Here is a 21061-nt window from a genome sequence, read left to right as displayed (position 1 = left end):
ATAGTAATAAAACTTATCTGAATTGCTCTATTTATTTCACAATTGACACTTTATATATTGGTTCAGGGATAATAATACCATTATTTATTAATAAAACAATTAAATTGAACGTTAAAACCAAAATTCACACTTTGACTAATGTAGCTGGTGTGTTATCCGTTTAAAATGAGTAAAATAAAAATAAGTAATTGTGTTACATTGAGAATAACAATTCAATACAAACTTAAAATAAAAAACAGAACTTTTGCATGTCTAAAACTGCATAAAACAAAGCATCTAACATATAAACAACTGCGCACTTTACAATATACATATATATACTATACAAATGTTCTGTACAGACATAAAATAAGCACATAAATCATCCATGTGTGAGCACATTGACTTCGGTGATTTAAAACTTCACGTTTCTATCACAACAGTGTTGCTATCCGAGACCCCTTCCGGTTCGTAGGCACTTCCGGTGTTCGTGGTAGGTGTGTACCAGGTGCGAGCTGGCACAATTCCTCTACTGTCCATTTCCGGTTGAGCGGAACTTCCGGTAAAGGCGTACGGCATGGGTGGAAAAGCGTGATACGGTGAAGCGTAAACCGGAACAGAACCGTAAGGCGGCATCATGCTGTAATATGGAATATTGTTCTGTGGCACCGTATGCGGAAGTGTCGTCTGCGCAGACGCGAATTGATGTGCGCCATATCGATGACCCGGCAAGTCAGAGAGTCCTTGCTGACCTTGGTAGCCGGTGACGCATGACGTCATGGGTACATAGCTGCCCATGTGGACTGATGACGTCGCAGACGCTGAATTAACAGTCTTTACATTCCGTTTGGCACGGCGCCGCGCCTGCCGTCGGCGATAATCTCCTTTTCGGAAGTCATCCAAGCAGGCAGGATGAATGGTCCAGTAGTTACCCTTGCCTGAAATATTAATGTTAAGTAGCTTAAGATAAATATCACAACAGTAGTTTTCATTTCATCTATAAAGGTGTGCTAATAAAGGCAAAATATTGTCTCTTATCGATAGGGATATTTTATTGCTAAACCATCGCGAAATGACATGTACTGTACATTTAATCTCAGAGATTATAAAACTATTGACTTTTAATGTGAGTGTCATTTAATCTTTATATCGTGATAAGGATGGATCAAACAGATTATACACCGGATATCAAACCGAATTAACACTGGACAGTCTTTATAACATTGTTAGGTTCCAGTTGTGCCAAGTGGTGGTGGTGATGATGATGACAAATAAACAAATAACTTAACACATGCGATTACATTCAAACAATTTCGATTTGTACAAATGCCTAGAGCCAGAAGAAATCTTACCACTCTCTTCCTTCCCGTTTTTCATGAAGCACTCGTTGATGCTAAGGTTATACCGGATGCTGTTTCTCCATGAGCGTTCCTCGTTGTCATAGTAACTATGGTTGTCTGAAATATGCCGGTAAATGTCGCCCAAGGTCATCCTACTGTCGGGGCTGCTCAGGATTGCCTGAACAATCAGGGAAATGTAGGACTGTCGGGGTTTCTCCTTTTCCTCAGCGTCAGGTGAGAAATCTGATGAGGACGATTTTGAATGTGTGACTTTTCTCGACTGTACCGCGGCTGCTTTCTTGTTTAGCGTCTTTAACGTCTGAAAGAGCAAGTTGGTTGTTGACAGAAAACAAAAAAAAAGTGTACAAAAAATATGAACAAGTGAATAACATTCACAAAAATAATTCGATTCTATACCATCTATTTGTAAACGGTAAATAAATAAAAAAAAAACGACCGTAGAGTAAAATCTGTCCATTTTGATACCGTCCGAAAATGGCATCTAACAAGTTTTTCTTTTCTTTACATTTAGCTTTATGTTCATTCCTTCAGATTGTAATCAAAGAATGCATATCCCCTGTTCTCATACAAGTTTACTTGCATATTACACTGTCGTAAACGTTTCTTTCAATAATAGTTGTCTGATAAGATGTCTGAAGCAAAGCTGCTTTTTATTATTTTGTTGAAACCAACTGAACAGTAGCGATACTCGATATAAACAAATGTACATTTATTCCAATTCATTAAAAACCTCTCACAGAAGTGGAAGGTGGCCTTACCTTTGACAGCTGGCTAGCAGTCGGAGAGTTATCTGATTCGATACCACTGTCGTGTAGGGGTGGTGAGGGGGTCCCTCGACCGCGTGATTCGTCAATGGGAGAACACAGTGGAGAGAGATCGTGGTCGACCGTGGTGACGTTCTCTTCTGGTTGAAAATTATTCTCGATTGGCACGGTGCTGAACGCCTGATTTGGTTGGTCTAATTTTCGGACGTCCATTGCGTGATATGTCGATGTGGTATCATGACAATATTGTTGCGTCACTTCCGGTGTCGTGACGTCCTTGGCGAGTGCAGAGAGGGGGACGTCTTTGCTTATAATACTGTATACATCATCTAGATGCAGGCTACTGTTCAAATAGTTAGCGCCATCACGTGCGACCACACCGTCATGGTTGGCAAACATAATCTGAAAAATCAGTAATCAAAATCTAAATTTATTTTCCTAATATGTTTTACAGTCGAACCCCGTTGGCTCGAACTCCCAGAGACCGGCGAAAAAACCTCGAGCCTCGTGGAGTTCGAGTCAAGCGGGAATGCTGACCCTCAGTCCTCCAACATCTAATTCGAGCCAACGAGGAAATCGAGCCAAGCGAGTTCGAGCCGAAGGGGTTCGAAATTACATACAATTGACATTTACCTTTCATTTTGATCAAATAATATACACAGTAGATTAAATTACATAAGTAAAGAAACTGCAATTAACATCTTTACGACCATAAACAATTCTGTTTGTCTGTCTAGTAAACCAAACACGAACTGTCACACGTTCAGAAACGAGTTTTGGTAAGAATCTCTACATTGATTGTTTTCTTGAAACGGCCAAAATATCATAATTATACAAAAAAGTACTAGATTAGGGTAGGGATGAAGTCACAATCGCTAACTGTATAGCGGTATATTCACTTGTACTATCAAATGTATAGGCGGTGAATGGTAAATTATATATTCATCTGTGAGTACTTAAAATACTGAGAAAAAACAAAATCATTATTTACCTTTGCAATATTAACGGGGCGAGGGCTACAGGTCTGTTTCCCTTTGGCCAGGTTTTCGATCGTAAACCGCTGCATCCTCTCCCACCAAATAAAACTATTTCACCTTTTAAATTTAATAGGTTTTGTTTTTAAACTTATATCCGAATTGCTCTATTTCACCAGAAAAGATATGTAGTGCTTTCATAAATTCCTATTATCAGAATGTCCTCGCATAGGTGTGATGATGCAAGTGAATTAAAATAAACACCCAATCAGGCGATATATATATGATTTAGTCAGAAGTTGAGTGATTATGATTGTTTGATTGTCAGCTTTTGAAAGGATAGCGGTACTTGTATTGAGTGAATTATTTTCACACCTTCGTAGGAATATCCAAGCTAGCCGCCCGCCACTAGGGTGAGCGAATTTCACTGACATAATTGGCATATCAATTTGTAATATCTGTATTTTTTATTTACAGTTACTTCCCATACCCCGTGAAATGTATTGAGTTTGCTTTAAAATACTATTAATGAGCTATGTCACTTTCAAGTTCTTGATCTTTTGGGTATCAAATAATATGACGATTTGTTAAAGTTCAACGTTTAATATTTATAGATATTCTTTAAAAAAGAAAGAAAATTATTCGTGGACTTGTAAATCTTTTAGCAATTGTTATGTTATCATTTGTATCCATCTATAATGGGTTTCTTTTTGTGTTCAAGTTTAATTGAAATGTTCGCATTCTACATTATTGCTTCCATGAGAATTTTCATGTCCATTGTGTATGGATATAATACATTTCCATATGTTAGGACGTTTTCTGTTCACTTCTAATGCATGCATCCATTCATTCGTTCGTTCGCTCGCTCGTTCGCTCGTTCGTTCGTTCGTTCGTTCGTTCGTTCGTACGTTCGTTCGTTCGTTCGTTCGTTCGTTCAATCACTCACTCGTTTGCGCACACTAGCTCACTGTACATAACGAATTCGTACATGCGAGTCACACCGGCCAATCATTAACAAACGTACAGTTATATTGAATAACATTTAATAATTTCAAATGATACGTCAATTCTAAAGACGCTTTAGAAATAACATAAATGTTCTTAACATAAATTCAGCATTATAAAAGTACAAACTAATTAAAGAATGTTCATATGGCACAACACTGAGAGACACGCAACATAATAATTTTTTTTCAATATAATATATATGACATCTATCGCAAATAAGAACAAAAGACGTTTTATATGAAAATAGAAGAAACATTAGAAATAGTATAAGTTTGAACTGTTCAGTTCCATAACTCGATTGACAATATTTATATGTAGACATAGTAAATGTTTGTAGACAGGGACATCCTAGTATATAACCATATCCCACGGCGTGGTGCCTTTATTCTCAATACAATATATCAGGAACATCCCAGTATATTATAAGTATCCGCCATGGCCAAGAGTGTAAGATCCCGACCCGAGCATAGGGTGTTTTGCGGAAACGAGGTTTACCGAAATTCCAAAAAAACATCCTGCGCGAGGGTTTTATTAGAAGAAGTAAAAATGTATTTTTTAGCTGGAACTCTTTTGTGCGTAATGAAAATAAATGCGTATGGATATGTAATAATTCTTGGTTGTCATGGACATGCGCGCAGTAATTCAGATTATGTTAATAGTCTAAACGGTCTTTAAATAGTTCTTAGGCGAGTGCAGCATAATTTCTTGAAAGGAACGTGAACACTTTTTTATGGTAACATTTAAAAGGAGTTTCGTGGGCAAAATAAGAATTTCTAGCATGGTAAAATTTTTGGATCTACTTATCTGACTTAGGAGAAAACAGTATCTAAAGACGATATGCGTATATACTCTATACCATATATCAGGGACATCCTAGTATATAACAGTGTCTCAATGCGTTATGCCTATATACTCTATGCACTATTTTAGATACATCAAGTACATAAAAGTATCTTACGGCATGTTACCTATACGATATATCAAGGACATCGTAGTATATAACAGTTATCTCAAGGCGTGATGCCTATATACTCTATACTATAGATCAAGGTATCCAAGTATATAACAGTTATCTCGAGACGTGATGCCTATATACTCTATACTATAGATCAAGGCATCCAAGTATATAACAGTTATCTCAAGGCGTGATGCCTATATACTCTATACAATAGATCAAGGCATCCAAGTATATAACAGTTATCTCGAGACGTGATGCCTATATACTCTATACTATAGATCAAGGCATCCAAGTATATAACAGTTATCTCGAGACGTGATGCCTATATACTCTATACAATAGATCAAGGCATCCAAGTATATAACAGTTATCTCGAGACGTGATGCCTATATACTCTATACTATAGATCAAGGCATTCAAGTATATAACAGTTATCTCGAGACGTGATGCCTATATACTCTATACAATAGATCATGTGATAAATATCCGTCGCTGACTTTGTTAATCTCACCGTCGACAGGGACATCCCCTATATTAGCTTGTACACTCTACACACAAATACACTTGACATATCTGTTGTACACTTGGTAAATTATGACGACGACCGAGACATTCACTTTTTAAGTATATCGGTTATGTTATTGCTATAAACTACACTGCATAAACAATACTACCAGTAACATCTATCAATCAAGATAAAGTAGTCTTGGAGACACAGCGCAAATTGAAACAACTCCTAAGAAAGTAATACATATATATGTACAGTCTTAAATTCAATTTAAAACTATGTGGCATGTATCTATATGAGACATAGCCGGTTTTAACATGTAGATGGCATAAATCCATCGCAGGCATAAACAGGTAACGTGTAAATGATATTTATCCATCGCAGGTATAGCCAGTCTTAGCGTGTAAATGATATTTATCCATCGCAGGTATAGCCAGTCTTAGCGTGTAAATGATATTTATCCATCGCAGGTATAGCCAGTCTTAGCGTGTAAATGCTATTTATCCATCGCAGGTATAGCCAGTCTTAGCGTGTAAATGCTATTTATCCATCGCAGGTATAGCCAGTCTTAGCGTGTAAATGATATTTATCCATCGCAGGTATAGCCAGTCTTAGCGTGTAAATGATATTTATCCATCGCAGGTATAGCCAGTCTTAGCGTGTAAATGATATTTATCCATCGCAGGTATAGCCAGTCTTAGCGTGTAAATGATATTTATCCATCGCAGACATAACCAGTCTTAGCGTGGGAGATGCACCGCCATTGGAAAACCTCTCGCAGTAGTTCACGACGAACCGGAAATACTTCATTCTTCATATAGACAAACAGCTCGGCGGAAGTGTAGCGGAGCGAGGCGGCGGTGACGCCAAAACCGCTCATTGTGAGAATCAAAGTGTCACAACGCGCGAGAATCATGTGATCCAATAAGCTGTGCATAAAACCAGTCTCCCTCGTCCGTGCGTCCACTGTATTGTTTTGCATGTAGTCAATATGCATTATAGAACCACTAAAGTCAGTATCAATGAAGTTTTTGAAGAATGTTCTGGAGTAGTTTTTGACATGATCGTTGTCAGTTGCAATCATAATCTTATAGTTTGGTTGTGAGTCGTATTGTTTGAGAAAATCTAAGGGAGTTTTTATCACATCAAATGAATAACGGGTGTGATTGCTTTCTCCCATTCTGGCATGAAGACACGCGAGTTTTTTCCCTCCAACCTTTTCTTCGAAGAAATTGTGGACGAGTCTTTGTAGCGTGTCTGTAGGTTTAAATAACCCGTTGTAAATGATACGTGTTAGATCACTGGACGGATGTTGGTAGATCTGGGGGAACCTCTCTGGGCTTACTTTCAGTTTCCTTAAAGTCTTTGTCCAATCTTGATTTGCCCTCATAAATATGACATCGGTTTTCAACACTTTTTCAGGATCACGATCATGCGTTTCTAAGTCAATCGCAATAAAATCATGCAACGTCTTATAATCCACCGTTTTTCGGTCTTTTCCGGCAATTTCCGCCTCATTTACTCGCCAGTCTATCACGTGAGGCTGGAGGAAGTTTTCAATATCACTAGGTTCTTTCATACGTATCCCAAATCTTCGTCGCGATAATATTGATAGCATATACACCTTTACAATACCTTTAAGACGGTCTCCTAATCCCCCACACTCAATATCACAGAAATAAATCAGGTACTTCGTGGAATTTTGATGATTCGGAAAAGTTTTGAATATCTCTGCAAACTTGGTTTCATATTCTTTAGTTTGTTGGTAGCTGAACTCGGGATCTTTATACCGGAAGTGGTTAGTTTTACTGTCCATTCGAGGGATGTCGTCGGAGGGAAGCTCAGCAGTAGGGACTTCTGGAGGCGCGATGTATACAAGACTGACCAATATCGCAAACGGAAGCAAGCACGCAATTGTCTGAAAGTAGATAAACATCATTTCGGTATCGCAGAGATAAATTTTAGAATTACGTTACTGGTATTATATTTTTTGTCTATAGAAATGGTTAAAAAATATGCTATCCGGAAATTTTGGGTGACTTGATTTGGGTTAGTGAACCTTACCGGACGTCAATATTGTTATTGTTTTGCTTGTAATATTTTTTGAACGATTTTCATGACAATTTTGCACTCAACAATAAGGAATAGTAATGGATATATATACATGCTGGCATAAGTTTGATGCGTCTTAAAATGCGGTCAATACTTTGTATATACACTATTATTGAATTAAACTACGTCACTGAGTGTAGATATATTACGTTGATATATATTATAACAGATATGCATTTTGTATAAATATAAAAAGTTATTATTTTTTATTTGTAATATATTATTTTTCAAATACCTTTTTATGAAATCCATTCATTACCGCCATGTTTAACGCGAGTAGTCACGTGGTTAAACGGAAGTAAACTAAGCGTTGACTTTAGCGATGACCTCAGGCAATAAACATTTAATACATTCAGTTGACAGGTTGAAGTCAAACTTAAAATATTGACGGATTCTTCTAATTTATTGAGTACCACTACAAAACAATTACAACTATTTTTTCGCAACTTATTGTTTTGTTTTTGAAACCTAAGACGTATGTTTTCACTACTATTTACTAGTTTCAGTTGAATGGCAATATCGTCAAATACATGACATTGGCCAAACACAAACATTACCACTATTACTTCTAGTATTATTTCTATTATTCTACTTTTATATAAGTCTAGTTAACTAGTAAAACTACTACTACTAATACTATTACTACTACTATACTATTTCTTCTGCTTCTGCTACTGCTACTACTATTATTACTATTATTATTATTATTATTACTATTATTATTATTATTATTATTATTATTATTATTATTATTATTATTATTATTATTATTATTTTCATTTTCATTTTTATTATTATTATTATAATTATTATTATTATTAGTAGTATTATTATTATTATTATTATTATTATTATTATTATTATTATTATTATTATTATTATTATAAAAAAAACAAATAATAATTAAAGATATAATTATATTTATACATTTTATTATTTTAACAATTTGGACACATGGATAAGTAAACATAAGGTAGATGAGCTATTTTTTAAAAAAATGTGAGGCATTGTGGACAGACACTATGAAATGTTATGTTTGAACTTTCCTTCATCATCAACGCGAAACAGTATAGCACCGACAGGCGGAATCCCCGTTAAACGTCCCTCCCGGAAGACGGTTAGTATTTACATGGTGATGCGGAGATTCGAACTTGCGACCCCTGGGTTGACTGTCGTGTGACTTACCACTTTACCACGGATCAGCCTTATGTCGTTGATTTGTCGACACAGTCCCCGCCAAATGCCCTCGCCCCCCGGGGACATCCTAGATAAGACCCATTCCCCGCTAGTTTATGCGCGAAAATAAACCCCGCCGCATTCACTCGGCACTGCAGGGCCATCCGGTAGGTAACACATGGCCCATTCCCCCCACTATCCCCGGTATACCCCCGTACCTTGGGGGGGGGGGGGGTATACAATTGACTGGTGCATAATACGTTCATAACCCTCAATGGGACCACAATGCGATAAAGATTAATATAAAGCAAAACGTATTTGTACATTTAAAACACTACCCGATGTATACTCGTATATTCTACATATACGTTTTCACAACGCATAACAATACAACTTACTAGAATGATTGACGGGTATAGCACACTTTGCGACTCTATCTATAAGCCAGTGGATCAAACTATTGATGAAGTTAGAAAACACTTAGCATTGTATTTCAAGAAAAAAAAAATACCGAAAGAACATAAAGGGAACTTTATGGATATTAAATGGAGTCCCTTCAATCCATTCGAAATGAATTCAATTTTTAGTATTTTCTTTATTTATTTCGAACAAACATCAAACAGTAACTGTCAAAGACTAATTGACGGAATTGCTGATTTTAATTGCTTTATTAACGATTTTTGGCGGAATGAAGTAGTGTCCATCATATTTTCGAATAATAAAGATAAAGATGATTTTTTTTTATTTCACTGTAAGCTAATATTTTATATTTCACGGGTGTCATAGAGTGATATCAATACGATCTTACATCGAATTCAACAAGTTTAATTTTTATATTCATTTTCGGTTTTATTGGTATTTTAGTTTATTGTCTGATTTCCCCCTTTACGAAAAGTGTTTGCTATGCCAATACCCGTGGGACGCCCCTTACGCATTGTTTTGTTGGCTGGTGACGTAATCGTCATTTCTACTCCGGCTCTTGGAGAAATAGTGCACTAGAAAAATATTTTTGAGAAATAATTCTCCAAGAGGTTGTTTATAGTGAATTATCTACTCGTGTTTCAGTGCAAACCTTTTATGAGTATTCACCAATGAACTTTTACCTATGCATCTTCGTTTAATATCAAACGTAAATGCACGCTTGTATTTTATTATAAACAGTAGTTATTTATTTCAAATTACATCTTTCTACAAACTTATGCAACCTTTTTAAGTAATACTTTTGGCAACATTTTCGCGTTCAGAAGTGATATGTTTAGTTTTAATCAATAGGTAGTCACAACAATGATCTTTAAAAGAAGTTTTAAAAGTTGATATTTTCACACCTTAGTTTTCATGGTAGATATCAAGCTCGCTGTTGTTATTTCGTTCGTTGATAAGGCCTAAAAAAAAATTGTTTGGTTAGGGTTACATCCTAAACAAAAATAGGTAGGGTAGGTAGGCTTTTTAATTTTTTTTTATTTATTTTTTTTATTAGGTTTTATATAAGAATATAATTTTCATCATTGGAGAATGGTGTTAAAGCTATCTTCTGTACAAGCATTTAAGGTTTAAACTTAATATTAAAAAGCAATTAAAAAAAAAAACGAATTTTTTTTTTTTTTTTTTTTTTTTTTAGTTTTTCATTTTTTTTTCAAACTGACTATAAAAACGGTAGGGTCGGCGCCTATTCCGTAGGTAGGGTCGGGTAACCCGAACCAAATGTATTTTTTTTTTAGGCCTAAGGCTCCATATTTCATCAAAACGCTTGAAAGTAAATTCTATGTAGTCAAAGTTAAAACTCATTTTTTTATATTTCTTATGACGATTCACAATCGTTACAAGCAGTTTGTTGTCATTACTCGAGAAAGTTTTCAATATCTGATCATTTAAAACCCGAGAGAGTGACCGAAAAACGGCATACCTTTTCCATCCGCTGGCACGTGTATGTTGAAAGGCGGGCACGGGACACGCTGAGCTGATGACATTGTATATTGTCTGCAACTGATGGAACCTTCACTTAGACCTGCGGGTCGGCGCTTAGGGGGAAGTCCACGATTTTGAGACTCTTCTTCGGTCATCAGGCTCCCCCCATCGAGTCTCAGCCTTATGGCCTTAAATATTTTGAAACAAAAAAAACACACACTTTAACTAGAGAGATATATCTGTTATCTATGGTGGCATATAACTGCCCTTAGATAACCTGTTAACGTTCGCGAATTGTTTCATGTCAACCACTTAATTTTGGCAATAATTATCTAGCTATCTAGTAAATATTCGACTTACCTTTTTGGTAAGAGAAATATCATAAGACTAAAAACAGGCTTGACAGTGCCCAGAACTGCCACTGATTACCTTTTTAGCTGTGAAACACTAACAGGTTGACTAGTTATGGTTTGCGAACTCCACTAAATAAGTAACATACTAACTGGTTAACGTAATTTGTGTAATCCCTTAGCTCAAAAGTATTATTACAAACAATAAGAATTTTTTATCGGTAGTGTCATGGTAATGGTGTCGTCATGCACCTTCCGTCATAGGCGTTTGAACAAAGTGCCATGGTCATAACCTAAACGCTTTTAAATTCTTCGTTTTAAGGTTTACAAGAGTGCATATACACGGCCTCTAAACGCCAGCTCCACCACTTTACGCTGGTGCAAAGAAAAAGAGCTGTCGACACTTCCGTGGTGGAGCTGTGCCCTATGTTTACATGAACAAACGTGAGTATGATTTATATTTTATTTGATAATTTCATTTAACGGACATATTTCGAAAATCGGAGAATGTGGTACCGCGTAAGAACACTTTTACTGTAGGCTGGTTTCTATTTCGTTTCAATATTGTGCAAACTGTGGTGTCAGGAGCTTTTCTCCGAATCGGACTTGTGCATATTTTGAGATCTAATTGCATAGCAAGTACATTTCGGTGCTTACACACCCCGTAAGAACATTCTCACGCATGCAAACATAACTGTTATGTATAGTACCTATGCCGGAACACAACAAAACTGATAAGCACTTCTTAAAAAGGAAAAAAGGCACATATTATAAAAGTGGTGGCGCTGTTGCCCTAGTGGTGGCGCTGTTGCCCTAGTGGTGGCGCTGTTGCCCTAGTGGTGGCGCTATCGAGTATGTTTTGCGCTTGAAGTAATATAAAAAAATAAACGCTTTTGGAATGAATACAAAAGTTGCTATGTTTATCATTCATTGAACATTATGCTGGTTATGCATACTACTTGCAGAAACAAAACTCTACGCGAACTACCTTAACCTTACTGAAAACTATTTCGAAAACAAATGGCTAGGTGCTGTTCCGGCATAGGTACTATACATAACAGTTATGTTTGCATGCGTGAGAAAGTTCTTACGGGGTGTGTAAGCACCGAAATGTACTTGCTATGCAATCAGATCTCAAAATATGCACAAGTCCGATTCGGACACAGCTGCACCACGGAAGTGTCGACAGCTCGTTTTCTTTGCACCACTGTAAAGTGGTGGAGCTGGCGTTTAGAGGCCGTGATATATGGAGGATTTCAGATAACTCCATGACTGGAAAAAATAAGTGATGAGGACATATTCTTTAATAATCTGAACAGTAAATCAGCGTTTACAAATAAGATTGCGATGCTCTTGTTAAATGGTGCATTATTGCACACCATTGAAATGATCTCGTTGACTAAATTCGTCTGAATTGCTAGATAACGACGGAATGTACTTAAATTCATTGCATTTGAGGCAAAAATACTTTATCATGTGTTATTTGTCTTATCAGTAGAAAATCATTGCTTTTAAACAGAGAGTAATAATTAAACACAGCCACATGCACTATGAAAGAAGTGATAGTTCTTGTATTGTTTGGAGTTGTAACGGCAGCAGGTATTTTGTATGCATGTTATAAGTTCTTGACACTACCCACTAGTTAATGTTTTGAGTTTACGTTTAAGCGTGTATCGTTTCCTGCTTTTGAAAATTGCTAGAGTAAGGAGATATATGGCTAAAGGAGAATGATTTTCAAGAAGACTCAAGAAAATGAATATTGTGTGTGAAAACACAAAACACGTTGGATCCCCTGCATAAATATACCTCAGATATCTTAAAATAACTTTGTGCTGTCAGAAAACATCCCTTAAGTTTGCAATACAGTTTTAATTTCTCTATCCAGTCAATGGAGATTGTGGAGACGGGTTTATCCGATACCACGAGTTTTGCTACCACTTCAGCCATGATCGCGAGACATGGATTGATGCCAAGGTAAGAGGGATACCGCCGTCAATTTCTAGGTATGGTGGCACTTTAACTGATAAATGTAATTTTATAAGTGGGATACCTCGATTGATACCAAGGTACGTGGATGACCTCGAATCATACTAAAGTACGGGTAGTCTTCGAGTGATTAAAAGGTAAGTGGAAGACCTCGATTGATGCCAAGGTTAGTGGGAGACCTCGAGTGATGAAAAGGTAAGTGGAAGACCTCGATAGATGCCAAGGTATGTAGTAGACCTCGATTGATACCAAGGTAAATGGGAGACCTCGATTGATGACAAGGTAAATGGAAGACCTCGATTGATACAAAGGTAAGTGGGAGACCTCGATTGATACCAAGGCTAGTGGGAGACCTTGATTGATGCCTAGGTAAGTGGGAGACCTCGATTGACGCCTAGGTAAGTGGGAGACCTCGATTGATGCCTAGGTAAGTGGGAGACCTCGATAGATGCCTAGGTAAGTGGGAGACCTCGATAGATGCCTAGGTAAGTGGGAGACCTCGATTGACGCCTAGGTAAGTGGGAGACCTCGATTGATGCCTAGGTAAGTGGGAGACCTCGATAGATGCCTAGGTAAGTTGGAGACCTCGATAGATGCCTAGGTAAGTTGGAGACCTCGATAGATGCCTAGGTAAGTGGGAGACCTCGATTGACGCATAGGTAAGTGGGAGACCTCGATTGATGCCTAGGTAAGTTGGAGACCTCGATAGATGCCTAGGTAAGTGGGAGACCTCGATTGATACCAAGGTAAATGGGAGACCTCGATTGACGCCTAGGTAAGTGGGAGACCTCGATTGATACAAAGGTAAGTGGGAGACCTCGATTGATACCAAGGTAAATGGGAGACCTCGATTGATGACAAGGTAAATGGAAGACCTCGATTGATACAAAGGTAAGTGGGAGACCTCGATTGATACCAAGGCTAGTGGGAGACCTTGATTGATGCCTAGGTAAGTGGGAGACCTCGATTGACGCCTAGGTAAGTGGGAGACCTCGATTGATGCCTAGGTAAGTTGGAGACCTCGATAGATGCATAGGTAAGTGGGAGACCTCGATTGATGCCTAGGTAAGTGGGAGACCTCGATTGATGCCTAGGTAAGTGGGAGACCTCGATTGACGCCTAGGTAAGTGGGAGACCTCGATTGATACCAAGGTAAGTGGGAGATCTCGATTGATGCCTAGGTAAGTGGAAGACCTCGATAGATGCCAAGGTAATCGGGAGACCTCGATTGATGCCAATGTAAATAGGAGACCTCGATTGATGACAATGTAAATGGAAGACCTCGATTGATACCAAGGTAAGTTGGAGACCTCGATTGATGTCAAGGTTAGTGGGAGACCTCGATTGATGCCTAGGTAAGTTGGAGACCTCGATAGATGCCTAGGTAAGTGGGAGACCTCGATTGACGCATAGGTAAGTGGGAGACCTCGATTGATGCCTAGGTAAGTGGGAGACCTCGATTGATGCCTAGGTAAGTGGGAGACCTCGATTGACGCCTAGGTAAGTGGGAGACCTCGATTGATACCAAGGTAAGTGGGAGATCTCGATTGATGCCTAGGTAAGTGGAAGACCTCGATAGATGCCAAGGTAATCGGGAGACCTCGATTGATGCCAATGTAAATAGGAGACCTCGATTGATGACAATGTAAATGGAAGACCTCGATTGATACCAAGGTAAGTTGGAGACCTCGATTGATGTCAAGGTTAGTGGGAGACCTTGATTGATGTCAAGGTAAGTGGGAGACCCCGACTAATGCCAAGGTAAGTGGGAGACCTCGATTGATGCCTAGGTAAGTGGGAGACCTCGATTGATGTCAAGGTAAGTTGGAGACCTCGATTGATGCCTAGGTAAGTGGGAGACCTCGATTGATGGCGCCGTAAGTTGGAGACCTCGATCGATACCATTAAACTTGGACTTATGCTAAGGTTAGTGGGGTACATTGTAAGTAAGACACTTGTACTAATGCTTAATTATCTGCGTGACTGGATTGTTGATTTGAAATCTTGATTGATTTCAAAGTATTTTAGGTTGATGACAAATTAAGTTTATGTTTTCAATGGCGTTAATAAAGCACATTTTATTATTTCCTATTAATGTGAATGTTTGATTTGTTAAATTAATAAGCGATAACCTAAACACAAATATAAGGCTATGCAACATTTAAACATACCAAAAAAATTGAAACTTGACTGGTTTATAGAACATGTATATCCGACTCCATGAATGATAAATACTTTCAGAGTGTGTGCAACACTCTATTAGATGGCCGTCTCGCCGAGATTACAGACCCAGCAGCATACAGATTTCTCGCACAGGAAATCGTGAAGCTAAATAGTATTGCCTTTAATGTACATTTTCTTGCGATATTTCATCTAAAGTTAACACATATTCGGTATGATGATAACATGAACGCCTTAAGCTCTGTCAATATCAATAACCAAAATAACATCATTGTTTTAAACTTGAATCTGGGTTATAATTTTAAATTTGTAATAATTGATAAAAGCAGGGAAATTTGTGAGGTTAATGGTACAATGATATAAATGTTTTCAACCCCCAGTAACGTGTGTTCCAGTGTACTCGAGTTGCACTGACAGATTTAATTTGGTATTTCCATCATAAGTCGGTAAGGGTATTATGATGCATTTGTGTCTCTGAAAAAGGTTTATATATGAACATCAGACTACTGCGCTTGTCCCTGTTGTATTTATTGAAATATTTATAATATACATGAATTAAACATTCACTTGCTTGCAGCTGACTTTTGGATTGGAGCAGACGATATTCTGTTAGAAGGTGAATGGAAATGGGTCTCATCCGGTGACCCTGTGCTCAACGCCAGTGCGCAGAACAAGATATTCCTCAGTAACAGCGGTGGAAATGAAAACTGTCTGGAGTTTCATCACAGTACAAATTGGAATGACGAGGCGTGTTCACACGCCCAGCGTTACATTTGTCAAAAAACGTCGTAAGTATAAAACACATTTAAACATATAGATGAGAAATACGGATCCGTGGTCAAATGGTAACACACTTGGACTGTAAATCCTGTGGTCGCAGGTTTGATTCCCCGCCGCACCACTATAAATAATAATTGTATTCCGTGAGGGACGTTCAATTGGGGTCCCCGGTGGGACAGTGCTATACACTGGTGCACGTTAAAGAACCAGGGTAGCGCTAGCCAGGGTAAAATTATGTCTGTGCACTTGCCCTAAAAGTCTAAACTTACTAACAATCTTATCGGACCAAACGCCGATTGGGCAAGGCCCGAGTGCGAGTATAAATAAGCTTACACACACCACCAGACGGGAGATATAACGTACTGTGGACGCGTCACTTAAACTATCAACTTAGAAAGGCGTATATTACTACAGAACTAGATAAGCAGGATTAAAAAGAGTATATTAAGAGTGTTGTGTTTTAACTCACTAAGTTTAAGGCCAAACAATCTCAAAACAAGACACGCTACAATGCAACAAACATTAAGCAACTATCGAAATATCACCATTGTTTAATTATGGGGATACTGGATGTTCTGTTATTAGATTGGTCTAGTAAATGCAGATATATTCATTAATTATTAATGGGTGCCGACGTAATAATTTCGGCCTTTAAATTGCCACATAAAATAAAATACATTATTATCTGTGCATGCATGTTAATATAATGAAAAAAAAGCATTGACATTGTTGTTTAGTCAGTGATTGCATACTCCATTTAATGCACTAAGGGAATTATATAAGACGTTGATGCGATGGTATTGATTTCTGTCTCTTTCCAGGGAACCAGCAGAGATCGTTGGTTAACTTTCACTTTGATAATGTCATTACAGATAATAAATGGCGATATCGATATTGTCTAGTTATTTATTCCTGATTTCATTCGTTGTATTGTTTGTACGGCGTTGAAAGTGTTTATTTTGGGACAGGTTTTGCATCACATATATAATATGTCATGACACATCGAGGTTACGCTAAACGAACGGATAGCTTTTCAGCCTTCGTAATTAGAAAACAACAACACCATTTAGCAAAACTTTTATTTAGCACAGGAATATGATTTTCTACAGCTGAATTATCTAAATAATATAAATATGAGTAAAGCCTGGGAGCCTACCAGTTTTGCTGAGTTTAGTCTGTGGTCACCAAGGGGTCTTCCTCCGGGTACTCCGTTCTTTCTCTAATCTTGATTGTTTTGTATCCTTGTATTATACATCATGTTATCTGAGACATTCAGGAAGGTGGGTGCATGTTTTGTGTTTGTTTAGGCATGTTTTGTTTCTCTTTATTTTTGATATTTAATTTTATCATTTTGTTGGTAAATGATTACTTCTGCTTCATCACTTGTCCCCCATTTATTACAGGGACACAAATTTCTCTCACCTTTTAGACTGGTATTTCTCCCACCTCAGATAAGTAGATTCAATAATTTAATCATGCTAGAAATTCTTTTCTCCCGCCTCAGATAAGTAGATCCGATAATTTAACCATGCTAGATATTCTTATCTTGCCCACCGGCGAAGATAAAATGCCCGTTTGGAACTCCTTTTTAATGGTCACCACATTGTAATTACCTCCCTTGTTGAAGACTGTCGTCAACAGCATCAAGGAAATCTTGTCTTATGGTAATATTTAGAACGCTTATTAATTATTTTTCGCTTCAAATGACACCATAAACCAGTTTTCACGCACCATTCAAGAAATAATGTTTCATTCTCCTTAGAACTATTTAAAAAGACCGAATTGACCATTACCATTAACTGGATCACTGCGCGCATATCCATGACAACCACTTGCTATCGCATAACCATACGCAATTATTTTCACTAAGCACAAAAGAGTTCCAGCAAAAAATACATCTTTTTAATTAATTTTGTTTAACTGACATGGGAGAAAAAGAATCTACCATAGCCGCTCGTGTAAGATAGGTTCATCCCGACCCTCGGTAAACCTCGTTTCCGCAAAACACACTACGCTCAAGTCGGAATGAACCTATCTTACACTCTCGGCCATGGAAGATACTTTTAATCTTGCCCACGGGCAAATATAAAATGCCCGTATGGAACTCCTTTTTAATGGTCACCACACTGAAATTACCCCCCTTGTTAAAGACTGTCGTCTGTAGGATCATGGAAACCTTGTCTTGTGGCAATATTTCGAACGCTTATTAATTATTTCTCGCTTCAAATGTCACCATAGAACAGTTTTCACGCACCTTTCAAGAAATAATGCTTCACTCTCCTTAAAACTATTTAAAGACCGATTTGACTATTAACATAATCTGAATCTCTGCGCGCATATCCATGACAACCACGAACGCATTTTAACGCATATCCATACCCAATTATTTTCACTAAGCACAAAAGAGTACCAGCAAAAAAAATACATTTTTACTTAATTTTGTTTTACTGATGTGGGAGAAAAAGCATCTACCATAGCCGCTCGTGTAAGACAGGTTCATCCCACGGTCTTTTATTGTGTTTTTATTCGATATAGAGTAATTAGAGGTGTGAATTTGATATTCCGAAGTGTATATCATACTATACATCTTCAGCTCAAATTTAAAAAAAATCACGTCAAAAAAACTTCAAGTCTTTCATAAGAACATGAAGTATAGGGAGGGTGACACCCAAAACTCAGCAAAGTCTCATTTTTGTAAGTTGTTCAATTTTGAATGGAAAAACCTTCATAGAAGGTTTTCAGTTGCATGTTAACTGATGCCATTCCTTCACGTCACTCCTTAAGAAATTGAATTTGGCTCAAAGCAGATTCCATCAGAAATCACCGAAACCAGATTGGAACATGGATATATATTGCTTTAAGCGTTAGACCGATAACTAGACGTTACCACGGTCTCACAATGATAATGGGATTATTTACCGTTCGTCAATCCCCCCTCTCTCTCTCTCTCCCTCCCTCCCTCCCTCCCTCCCTCCCTCCCTCCCTCTCTCTCTCTCTCTCTCTCTCTCTCTCTCTCTCTTTCTCTCTCTCACTAGTTCGTTTTTTGGAATTATTAAGTTATTTAAATGCACACTTTCGCTGATTACTTTATAGAATGTACCATAGAAGTTAAGTTGTCACTCAGTAGCAACTTGGCTCTATAGAGAATAATGGATAAGTTTTCAATTTTGATCAAGTTTCTGCGAAGATTAGAAAATAAAATATATTTTCTATTTTTCGTGCCGAGCATGATAAACTTGATCTTAACTATTTATACTATCATTCTAGTGTCTTTTTGGTAATTTTCCAAACATTTTGAAACTGAATTAGTAACGTATCTGTGCCTATATTTGTGTGACGCCATAAATGTGACGTATACTAAACGAATGAAATTAAAAGGTTATCGCATGAAAAGGATACCCAACAGTTACACTTCTCGGTTATCCACCTGATTAAGTTGGGATGAGTATTAAACTGTAATATGTTAACAATTTCATTGAAATACGAAGGATAAGATGTGCCACGCCATGTAAATTGTTCAGCAACATGTAAATAAAAATGGGTGGAAAATGATTTGTTCGCTTTAAATGCGGTTTTAAGTGCCTCCATGTAGATCATCGTTATTTGTACTTTAAACAAGGGGTTAATCAGCCATGCACTTGTGTCGATGCCATATAATATACCTGGTTCATTTCGGCTGAGTTTTGAGTGTCCAAAGAAAAAGTTCGTGACTAAAAATAGCCGATTCTTTATAAATTCTGTTCAATAACCTAATTTTGTACAACGGGCTGTTGTTCTAAAATATTTGTACGATGATGGAAACAAAAAACGTCACTGTCCTCCCCAAGGCGATAGCGTATAGGTATAATGTGTAAGTAATCTTTGCATTTTGCCTAGATGCTTCGTGTCTGTTAGTCTTTCATCCTCGTGCCATTTAACCAGCTCTTAGCTGAATTGAAGACTACTCGTACCTGTAGTTTAAAAAGTTGTTTCAGTATATACTTTCCGGGAGGGCGATCCTTCGATGTATCACATATATCCACAGTATACACTGTACACACAACAGTAGCAACCACTATAGTTCCCTTAGTAATACATTTCTGTGATCAGAGGGGTGGTCCGTAAAAGGGTATTTGAACACCTTACTTCACATTTATTCCGACATCCGATACGCGAACACTTGATAAAACCTGCCAGCGCAGAATATCCGGTTCAAGGAAGGTCAGTAGTTTACTTCACAAATAATTACATTCAGTAGTGCAAATGTTTAGATACGAATACTGATAGAAAGATCTTGAATGTTATTCATACAGTGTGTTTTGCTTTTGGCTTTAATTTGTCTTTTGTTGCAATTTCGATTCATAATCTGCAGATTTCAATAGTGGTTTATCTTTGCTTTGTTTATGTCTGACCAAACAGTAATGCAGTAGAATAAGTTCTATTACATTACATATTTTCCTGTTGTTTATTTTTCTTTTGAGCCAAGACACACCCTGTAAGTGTTCACATATTACCTTGCCGATGTTTATCTGTCTCACTTGAAAAAATGGTTTTAATCTGTGACTAAAATTGAAGGAAAATAAATAACCAAACCATTTTAAGCTATCGTTAAACATTCATTCATATGTTGAAACAGGAACATAGTTGTTTAGTCGATTGTCAGGGACGGGCAAGACAACATTTTCTTACTTATTTCAATTTTGTTTGTGTTTTTTTAGTTACATTCACTGCCAAGGGGTTCTTAGCTCCCCTGACTACAAAGTTATGATCAATCTTTGTCAATTTGGTAGCAATGAGAGTGCCAACAACACAAAAACTGAAAATTCTTCCTATAGAAATCTTAAGGATATTCTTAAAAATGTGACGTGGTCGGTGTTAAAGGAACACGTTTCCTAGACCCAGCTACTATCTGTCAATTCAACGACTCCTCCTTTGACATTTCCCGACGACTGTCAACCGGTACTAGAGCAGGGAAGCACCTCCACAGGCGTTTACACTGTCTACCCAGAGGGGCCAGAAACTTTCGGATTTGACGTTCGA

General features: G+C 37.5%; 3 protein-coding genes across 3 annotated transcripts; 1 reads left to right on the top strand and 2 right to left on the bottom strand.

Annotated features, from left to right (window-relative positions):
- Nucleotides 1–299: 299 nt before the first annotated feature.
- LOC128210753 (forkhead box protein L2-like) lies at nucleotides 300–3170 on the bottom strand. Its single transcript, XM_052915106.1, has 4 exons — nucleotides 3096–3170; nucleotides 2099–2506; nucleotides 1332–1638; nucleotides 300–917 (listed from the first exon to the last, which is right to left on the bottom strand). The coding sequence occupies exons 1-4, from the start codon at nucleotides 3168–3170 to the stop codon at nucleotides 403–405; spliced, it is 1305 nt and encodes a 434-aa protein (XP_052771066.1). The 3' UTR covers nucleotides 300–402.
- A 3097-nt stretch (nucleotides 3171–6267) lies between these two features.
- LOC128210752 (uncharacterized) lies at nucleotides 6268–7491 on the bottom strand. Its single transcript, XM_052915105.1, has one exon. It carries the CDS (start codon nucleotides 7489–7491, stop codon nucleotides 6268–6270), a length of 1224 nt encoding a protein of 407 aa, XP_052771065.1.
- A 5100-nt stretch (nucleotides 7492–12591) lies between these two features.
- On the top strand, nucleotides 12592–16934 carry LOC128212098 (perlucin-like protein). The gene is made up of 5 exons (XM_052917358.1): nucleotides 12592–12694; nucleotides 12981–13069; nucleotides 15323–15416; nucleotides 15840–16050; nucleotides 16864–16934. The coding sequence occupies exons 1-5, from the start codon at nucleotides 12646–12648 to the stop codon at nucleotides 16886–16888; spliced, it is 468 nt and encodes a 155-aa protein (XP_052773318.1). The 5' UTR covers nucleotides 12592–12645; the 3' UTR covers nucleotides 16889–16934.
- The last annotated feature ends 4127 nt before the right edge of the window (nucleotides 16935–21061 follow it).

Source organism: Mya arenaria, chromosome 12 (assembly GCF_026914265.1).
Source record: "Mya arenaria isolate MELC-2E11 chromosome 12, ASM2691426v1".
In the NCBI taxonomy this organism is placed as follows: domain Eukaryota; kingdom Metazoa; phylum Mollusca; class Bivalvia; order Myida; family Myidae; genus Mya; species Mya arenaria.
This window is presented reverse-complemented; position numbering and strand designations above follow the sequence as displayed.

Coding starts and splice junctions, on each gene's coding strand:
- LOC128210752 (XM_052915105.1), bottom strand. CDS start 7,491: ATGATGTTTATCTACTTTCAGACAATTGCGTGCTTGCTTCCGTTTGCG.
- LOC128212098 (XM_052917358.1), top strand. CDS start 12,646: ATGAAAGAAGTGATAGTTCTTGTATTGTTTGGAGTTGTAACGGCAGCA. Junction 12,695..12,980: donor TGGAGTTGTAACGGCAGCAG/GTATTTTGTATG, acceptor TTCTCTATCCAG/TCAATGGAGATTGTGGAGAC. Junction 16,051..16,863: donor TACATTTGTCAAAAAACGTC/GTAAGTATAAAA, acceptor GTCTCTTTCCAG/GGAACCAGCAGAGATCGTTG.
- LOC128210753 (XM_052915106.1), bottom strand. CDS start 3,170: ATGCAGCGGTTTACGATCGAAAACCTGGCCAAAGGGAAACAGACCTGT. Junction 2,507..3,095: donor GCCCCGTTAATATTGCAAAG/GTAAATAATGAT, acceptor CTGATTTTTCAG/ATTATGTTTGCCAACCATGA. Junction 1,639..2,098: donor CTGCTAGCCAGCTGTCAAAG/GTAAGGCCACCT, acceptor TTGCTCTTTCAG/ACGTTAAAGACGCTAAACAA.